The sequence below is a fragment of the Mizuhopecten yessoensis genome, unplaced genomic scaffold, assembly GCF_002113885.1.
Source record: "Mizuhopecten yessoensis strain PY_sf001 unplaced genomic scaffold, ASM211388v2 scaffold371, whole genome shotgun sequence".
Taxonomy (NCBI): Eukaryota; Metazoa; Mollusca; class Bivalvia; order Pectinida; family Pectinidae; genus Mizuhopecten; species Mizuhopecten yessoensis.
Window position 1 is genome coordinate 904,915 of NW_018403513.1, and position 9,752 is coordinate 914,666.

General features: G+C 37.4%; 1 protein-coding gene across 1 annotated transcript in view; it reads left to right on the top strand.

Annotated features, from left to right (window-relative positions):
* Positions 1-9,752, top strand: part of LOC110447150 (neuronal acetylcholine receptor subunit alpha-2-like) — an 87,179-nt gene that overhangs the window by 55,100 nt on the left and 22,327 nt on the right. The window contains exon 5 of the mRNA XM_021492637.1: positions 4,274-4,818. Within this exon, the coding sequence (XP_021348312.1) occupies positions 4,274-4,818 (545 nt within the window). The remainder of the gene's footprint in view (positions 1-4,273; positions 4,819-9,752) is intronic.

Here is a 9,752-nt window from a genome sequence, read left to right on the forward strand (position 1 = left end):
GTCCGTCAACTGGGTGGAATTTAACTTAATTTGACTGGAAGCATCCCTATGTGGTGGGGATTCAAAATTGTACAAATTGTGGGGCTGACCACCCAGGGGGCTGAGAGACGGGGCAAAAAGGGGGCAATTTGGCTATATTGCTTAAGCGACATCTCCTCTGGAACTAAGAGATGGATATCAACCATATTTGACTGGAAGCATCCCTAGGTGGTGTGGATTCAAAATTGTACAAATGGTTGGGCTGACCTCCAGGGGGCTGAGGGGCGGGTCCTAAAGGGGACATTATGGCTATATTGCTACAATCGACTTCTTCTGTAGAACTATGCACTGGATATCAATCATATTTAATCAAAAGCATTCATGGGAGGAAGGGATTCAAAATTGTACAAATGGTGTGGCTGACCCCCGTTGGGGCTGAGGGGCGGGACCAAAAAGGGTAATTTAGCTATATTGCTTTAAGCGACTTCTTCTCTGGAACTAAGAGAAAGATATCAACCATATTTGACTGGAGGCATCCCTAGGTGGTGGGGATTCAAAATTGTACAAATGGTGGGGCTGACCCCCCCAGGGGGCTGAGGGCAGGGCCAAAAGGGGGCAATTTGGCTATATTGCTATAAACGACTTCTTTCGTAGAACTATACCATGGATATTGATCATATTTGGTCGGAAGTATTCATGGGAGGCAGGGATTCAAAATTGTACAAATGGTGGGGTTGACACCCCAGGCTAAAGGGTGGGGGCAAAAAAAAAATATTACTTGGAAATGGTTGAGATCCCCACCATATAACCATATATACAATTGCTGAGTAGAAACAGAGGAATGCACATTTGCTTCCAGGACGGCCCTAGGTTCTGACCCCAACCTTGGAGACTTAACCCTTGGGTCATAACTTTGAAACGGCTAAGATACCCACCCCAAAACTATATATACAATTGTTGGGGCTTAAAGAGACGAATGCAGTCATGATATTAGAATTGACCCCAGGGTCTGCCCCCATGCTTGCAGACATAACCGCTGGGTCATAACTTTGAAACGGTTGAGATCCCCTCCCCAAAACTATATATACAAATACTTGGCAAAAAGAGACAAATGCAGTCATGATATTATAATTGATCCTGTGGTCTGGCCACAACCCTAGGGACCTAGTTTCTGAGTCACAGCAGCTTGGAAACAGTTGAGATCCCCCCCCCCCCATAAACATACATAAAATTGCTTGGCATAAACAAATCAAATACAGATATGCTACAAGGATTGGACTTGGGGTCTGCCTTATTCCCTTGGATCTCATTTGGAAAATATTTTGCCATGATTGCTTAGATATCCAGGTGAGCGAAACAGGCCCTCTGGGCCTTTCGTTTTGTCTTTATTTCGTTATTTCATTAATTCATTATTTCATCGTCTTCGTCATTCTTGTACTTCAACAAAACATTGTCTGACACATTGAGGTCTGACTTCTGTTAGTAATCCCTGTCTCTCGTACAATAAAATTGACCTCATTTTCCCGTCGTTATACTATTCACAGTAACTGAACAGCCATGATTGGCTTTAAGGCTTTCTACAGCACATTGATCAAAATACATCCTTAAACTAAATTCCCCGGAATAATTGGCCTTGCTTGAGAACGCCTCCACTCTTTTGTGAGTGAGATGATCTGTTCTAGAATGTAGTTTTTTATGACATAAGATCCGTCCCCTTTTGCCTGTCTTGACGTTCACGGAAGAAAGGCAATTGAACTATCGCTTAATACAAGTGACACTCATTACCTCTAAAACATAAGGAGAAGATGTTTTAAGGCATGAAACAACTACTAAATGTTTTCCTGATGTTAACAGTTATATGAAAAATCAATTCCTTTGCTTTGGCAATGTAATGAAGTTGGTTTATTATTCGTTGATCAATAATTCCATTTTGCAATGATTAAATCCATTAAATATATGGCCTTGACACGGAAGTGATCAAAATGGATCTGATGCCCCGATTTCAATGCATTTTCTTTTCCTTTCTTTCGTGTCTTCTGTCTTGTTTTCGTTACTATTTTCACTTTCCAGCGATATCTCCCTCGGAAGGCGTCCTCATATGACCATGGCTGTTGCGAGGACGTTAAATCCCAAAACACGCACGCATGCACTACACGCATGTATCTTGCACACAGGAGAGGCCGTCCTTAAATGACCATAGCTGTTAATAGGACGTTGAACAATAATAAACCAAACCAAACCATTATTTGCTCAATTTGTCTTTTATATCTCTGCATTTCAACGGAGGTTAAATGTTTTCCGATCGCAATGAGGAAAGACGATTTTTAGCTCGTCTAATCGAAGAATAGGGGGCTATAGCAGTACCCACTGCGTCGTCGTCCAACTTGGTTATAGTTTTTGGGCAAGCTGTGTTTTGGTGTTTAACTCAATTTTAAATTAATTCAATATTTTAATATGGTTACAGAAATTGCTTGGAGGTTCCTTAGCAACAAATTGGACTATATTTGCTTTTGGAATTGATTAAAGTTCTAAAGTCTTAGGGAAAGGGCTAGTTCTTTTGAAACTACTATACAGATTTCAACCAAATTTGGCAGGAAGCATCCTTATGGAAAGGGAATTCAATATTGTACAAATAGATTCCCTGACCCCCAAGGGACAGGTGGGCGGGGCCAAAAGGGGTAAATTTGAACAGATCTTCAACCAAATTTTGCAGTGAACATCTTGACGAAAATAGGATTAACGATTGTTCAAATAAAGTCCCTGACCCCTCAGGGGACAGATGGGCGTAGCCAAAAGGGTAAATTTGACAGTATGTCTTTAAACGACATCTCCTCCGAAATAGGAACTTAATAATTTGAGACATGGTAGACTTATGTATGGTGCACAACATTTTCGGATAATTTATATGAACCCAGGAGGTTGATGGCTAGGTATTGGGGGGTCCGGTGCCATCGACAATGGCCCAATTACTATTAACACTTTTTACAAAAATAATTTTAATAGACGAGCTATGCTGTTCTCCTACAGCTCTTGTTTTGTATTGCAAATGTGCGATACAGAATCTAGTGCACTTACGTTTGTATAGATATTCCTGATATATTGCAAACCGCCACCGACCTTCGTCGAAAATAAACGAAAAATAAATATCTCTCTGAATTAGAAGTATGTTACAGTATAGTTTGTTTTGTTTTATCATCATGGTAAGTTCTTCTCATTTTATATGGATTTGGCAGAGAGCGGAATCGATCGCTCACAAGACCTGTTATTGGTATCTAGAAATATGCTGTAGGCTTTAAGGAAGCATTTCAAAAGCTTTGCCACTTGATGCGCTTTCAGAGAAGCTTTTGAACAAATATTGACTTTGGAACATGTGCTACGGTGCCATAGACGTTTTTGCTAACTTTATAAAACCATCCTCTACAGTTAGAACATTGTTGAAAACTGTCAGTGCCAGATACTTAATGCCTTTCTATAGACCTTCTTTTTGAAGTTATTATGTCATTAAAAAGACATTTGGAAACTTGAATGGGTTTTGTTTCAAGGCTTGTTATTAAGGTAAACGGATTTTAGGGGATGCAAATACTCTTAATAAAGTTAGGGAATGTAATAATGAAAATAACTGAGGCCAGCGACGGTATTACTAATTATGACAAATTTAGGTAATTGAGGCAAAAAGTTAAATAAAGTAAAATAGAGTAACAGAAACGAATTTGTAACATTAAACGTGTTTCTGTTCACGTAAAGTTAAGCTAGGAAAATAAGTTTTCAGAAATAAGCCGTGAGCTAACAGTATCGCAAAAATAACAACGCTTCATATCGTATCGTATAATGCAAATATATTCTCCTGTGACGGAGAAAAAGATGGTACAATACAATATCATCTATCTCGCTCAGCCGTGAGGTCTAGAGGGTTTGCCTGCACTTGAACTCGGGTGTGCTTGTCGGGGCTAGGATTTGATCCCCGACATTGATGCAACTTATTGTTGACCTCTAAAGAGACATTAAAATAAATGCATAGACATCGTTTATTTTAAGTAGTCCTTGGTTAAGATGCTGTGGTAAGTATTGGTCAATTTGCTACTCGTTTTCGCTTTTTGTATTTTTTGCCGACAAAAAGGTACCACCAAATTCACGAATATGACAACCCCACAATAAAAAAAACCTTAATGGTAGTGTTGAAATCGGAAATTCAAAAGTTTAGAAGATGCACATTCCTCATGAGAAATGAAGAGAAGTATGCTTGAAACAATGCATCTGTATTGTCATTATATCATGGAAATTTATTTTTTAACAGGGCATTCGGATATCATCCCCTGGGAATAGACCAAATGTTGATCAGTCTGGACTCAGAAGGCACCTTGATTTGGGAACCCGGGATTGTGATGCAAACAATATGTGAGGTAAATATTGCCAAGTACCCGTTTGACAGTCAGAATTGTGCCATTCGTGTGATGTCTTGGATGCATACAAACAGATCAATGGTCGTTGTTGTGGAGAAAAGAAGCGTTGACGTGACAGGTTACTACCCCAATGGGGAGTGGGATCTGTTTACTACTTCTGTAAAGGCATACTCCCCCGAGGATGGATCTTACAACAGTGGCGAGATACTTCCTGGGGCGGAAGCAATCTTGGAACTGAGACGACGTCCTGTGTATTACATTATTTCCACCATACTACCAATCTCGATGTTGTCTCTGCTAAATGTTCTGGTATTCATGCTGCCCATGAATACGGGCGAGAAGATGACGCTGGCTGTTACGGTCTTGCTCTCATTTACTGTGTTTATGAGTGTGGTAAATGACGTCATGCCGAAAACGTCGAACAGTATCTCGATATTAGGTAAGAATATTCTCATTTTTTAAAATTCCATATGGGACACAAATGCAATATTTCGTCAGTTCATCTACGCACTCTCTCAATGAAGCTAATTGCTATGGCGCAGCGTCCGTCTCCTGTCGTTCTTCTGTTGTCCGTCTTCTGTTCATTCTAAAACATCTGAAGGTATTTTCTTTGAATATTAAACGGGTTCTGATGGTGCATAAATGATAGATGACTTTTTTTTGGGATTCAAATTATGCTCACAAGGGGAATGATGTGTTTAATCCTTAAAGGATAAGCCATTAATTACAGGTTAACTTACTTTGGCGGGAAGAATCCAGTGTTGTATAGGTGGTCCTCCTTAGGGCACTGAAGGACAACAAAAAATTGATATTAAGAATATTACTTCTCAAGGCTGTGTTTTCCCCAATGGCATCACTAGGCCGAAGCTTCATTAAAGAGAATGGATTACTGGTGGAGGATGATCGGCCTCCAATATTAGAAATGAATATAAATCTTTCAGAGAATACTCTAGCAGTGCAGATGAACTATAATCTGCATTGTAGTTGCATACATCAACTGATACCATTCTACATATGTCACCTTCATTCATTTTTTGAAATGCAGTGCCAAGTATAAAAAAATGATTATTTTTTCCGAAAAACCGATATTTGTTTTTGTGTGTTTACGGTTCTCATTTTCACATTTAGACTAATTTGCTGCTAAAATATTGAATTTGTTGCTAAACGACTACGAATACATAAATGTTCCTGGAACCTTCAAATAAGTGTTAATGTTGCGTCTGTCAACTTCAATCCATACCATGTTCGAAAAAGTTAATAAATCGTAATTCGAAATCGATGATGTCACGATGTTTACGGAGCGGCAATAAGGTTTAAAGCAGTAGATATTCATATTATAATCATGTCTTAAACCAATTTGTTGTCATTGCAGTATAAACAACCCACCGAAAATACATCTTGCATTAAGCGAATTTATATTATAAACACCTAATGAATTTGACTCGATTGGCTCGACTCATCGTGTTAGCGCACACAGTTGTCCCGAGAGCTTTTTAATGTATCTTTATAGTTGATTGGGTTGTATACTTCAATACATTTAATCTAATAACATGTTCATGAGACCCATATAGTTTTTCAATGACTTAACATGAATCGCTGAAGAAACTAATAATACAAATGCCTTTTTATCTTCGGAACAATTTTGTAAAAGTTTAAAAATTAATAAATCAGAAGAAGAATGTGGATAGCCTTGCCAGGAATAGCATTATTTTCTTCACAATTAAAATTGATGCAATGAGCACACTTTATGGAGACTGAATACAGTGCTGTTTGTTGCATTTTACGGGCTCTCTGATTGATATATCCTAGGTTCGAATCACATTCGTGGCTAGTTATGTCTCCCCTTCGAATGAAGGGAGACATATTGAATTAGTACTGGTTCTTCTCATCGCAACTTGTCCGGGCCGTAACGTTTAAACAGTTAAAGATAGCTTTAGGTATGCATGCATTGCCCACAGAAGGTGTGCAGAGCACTTGAATTAGGTCATTGTGACCTTCACCTCAATGTCAAAGGTCAAATAAGTGCAACATTTTCAGTACATTCTTGTCCGGCCCGTAAATATTTAACCGTGAAAGATATCTTGATCAAACTTTGGAGTACAACTGCATCACCCACAGAAGGTGTGCAGTTCACTAGAATTAGGTTTCGTGCTCTACTATATACAGAGTTATGGCCCTCAGTTTAATTTAATACCGAAGTTTGTCCGGAGCATTAGTTCTAAACCATTAAAGATATCTTAATCAAACTTGAAGTTTACCTGCATCACCCACAGAAGATGTGCAGTGCACTAGAACTAGCTCTCGTGCCCCACTATATATAGAGTTATGGCCCTTTGTTTAATTTAAATACCGAAGTTTGTCCGGAGCACAAGTTCCATGTTATTTCAAGGTAATCGCCTCTTATGATCATGCAATGGGGGCACCAGGTACAATTCTTACGCCCTACCTGTAGGGACACATTCGTGTGAGTTACATTAAACATATTAAGCAATTTAATTAAAATACATTCTTTAGAACTGTACAAAAGCGTACCAGCATTACAGGAAACATATAACAGAACGACGATGATGTTGATCGACTCCTAGTCAATTCATGTCACAGAACCCGAATGGTGACCTAGTTATTTGGGTCAATCGGCTCTGAAAAATACGTTGAAGTGTGTAATTATATTCATCCAATCGATCCTGTATACAGTTTTCATCCCAAATACACTTTTTAAGGTTGTAGGTCTACGATAATATTACAATCATTATTTTAAATACAACAATGTTTGTTTGTTTGATTTTGTTTAATGTCCTATTAATAGCTAAGGTCATTTAAGGAAGGCCTCCCCTGTGTGCAAGATGCATGCGTGTAGTGTATGTGTGTGTATTTTGGGAGGCTGCGATATGTTCATGTTTGTCTCCTTGTGGACTGAAGAATCAATCAAATTTCATCAGAATGGTTGGGACATAAACATAAACTTCCTGGACGCTTATTCGTAAATTTTCCTGAAAAGGGGCACTTTAATTAACACGGCATTACTGCTACATATTTAAAATAATTCTGCCTAGGCGTGAAAAAAGTACTGTCTACCTTAAAAAGGATATTGCTTTTTCTGTAATTGGTCAGATTCTTTGAAATTTTCTTCAATAAATCTTGTCCTAGAAATAATAGTCACTTTAACTTCTTTTATTGATTTTGTTGATCATTAGAACAGATGATGTCGATTTATTTTGGAAAAGAACGGGTTGTCATTTGATTTTATAGTCCGCTTCCAATCACTGTAAGTACACGTTATCTCTACTAAACTTTTACTTAAACTAGTTGAGTACAACACAGGAGTGGTAAAATGACCACTTCCAAAGTAATCTCTCAACTGTGTTGGTATTAGCTTGAACTATATATAACGGACTTGAGTACATTTCAAGTAACATATTGCGTTTTCGAAATGAGGTTACACACACTGTACAAAGTATTTAATGAGTAAAGACGATTTTTTAATTTAGTTATTTAACGCATTCTTAACGATTGGTACAGAATTGTAATTACACTGTATGTTGAGATGTCTCTGTATACATGCACAGAAGACAGGTACATTATCGGTTCTGACCTATTCTTCCAACTAATCCAGTGCTACTGTTTAATTATTAAATGCAGCTAGTCGTAGCGTTAAGAACCTTTTTTAACATAAGGAAATTATCAGCCTTAACTATAGTGTTTTCCTATTTCAAAGCATGTGCGGAATGATGCAAAAATAAACCCATGCTCTTAGATTCATCTCCGTATAGAATTGGCGTTTTTATGGAAAATCAACATTCATCTATTTCAACTATGATTGTTTTGATAATTCAACACCACATAACTAATAAAACAGTGGCTTTACATTCCGTGTACGAATTAATTGTATGAGATTACAATATGTTATTATTTATGTAAGATACCAATCGGGTTTATAGAAGTGAGCTAACCCGGTGAGGTGTTTAACAACAAGCATTGATAAACACAGATATTTATTCATAGGATATTACATATATAACTTTTACTACCATTAGCTAAATTTTGTATTACCTTAATATAAAACCGTTATATCAAAAACATTATCAGAAACACCTGCAACAGTTCATAAATGTCGTGTGCCTTGATATACTACAGCTGGTGTCTAATTTAAAGTTTTGTCGTCAAAATCATACATCCACAAAAAGAGTTATACACTGGAAAGTGTATATAATGCGTAAGGATTTTCATAAACTCATGGTAAAATGGTAACAACTCAGAAATATATTCACTCGTCTTTGCAAACGCAATGTATGTCAATCGCTCCTGAATTAGGGGATAACTGTATTTACCATTCTTAGCCTCGTCCTTCTTTCACTGAAGTGTTTTGTACCACTGGGCACACTGTCAGTCTTTGAGCTTTATTCGAGCGACTGTTCCGGTAAGGAGCCGTGACAAGCTCTCCGTCGTTGTAAGTAGATAATTATATATTAACATTTTCCACTTTAGGGAACACAGTGTTAGTACCGTAAACCAACATTTTGTAAATCCTCAAACTTAGTGGACGTAAGGATATAGGGTAGATCTACTTTTTTCGTAAGAAAAACCCCCCACCGCCCATTCATTAATACAGCGGGTTGAAACCAATCGGATTTGACAGGGGTTAAAAGTTCAAGGTAAGTCATAAGACGATTAATATATGTATGTAATATAATAAGGTGCCAATCATAAATTATTGCCTATGATGTGGAGAGGAAAATAACATGTATTTGGTTCATTCAATTTTTTGTAAGGTCGCACGGTAAAAGACGAGTTGTGGTTAGTTTTATATATTGTACCTACAATATATTTTTTTCCTAACAATATACACAAGATATAGAAGTTAATAAGCATTTGAAGTCAAATATGTCTTTGAAAATATATTGTATTCCAAACTATCACATTGTTACTTGAATACTATTACTGCTCATCGGTACATTTCATATCTACAAGACTTAATACTCTGCAAATCAATTGTACAGTAGTATATTTACAAGCTATATCATGACCGGCAAAAATAAAAATCAGCGCACCAGTGTTCAAACAAAATTTATGTAAATAGCTACGGCCTTAACAACTGAAAAAAGCTTTTTCTGTCATTAGAATGATAAGAAATCTTCTTTAAAATTATTAGATAATTGTTCCGGATCGTAAAGCTTTCGTAACCTTAAACAAGAGGCCCATGGGCCTTAACGGTCACCTGAGTCTACAGTATTTATTTTTGTTGTTGAAATATGTACCAATTTGAGTAAAAAATAGTATAATGTTAACTTAACTTTGTCAGGACCATGAGCTGATCATTCCTAGACCAATTTTAAGTGAGATCGGCCTATTAGAACTTAGTAGCAAAATAGCGGC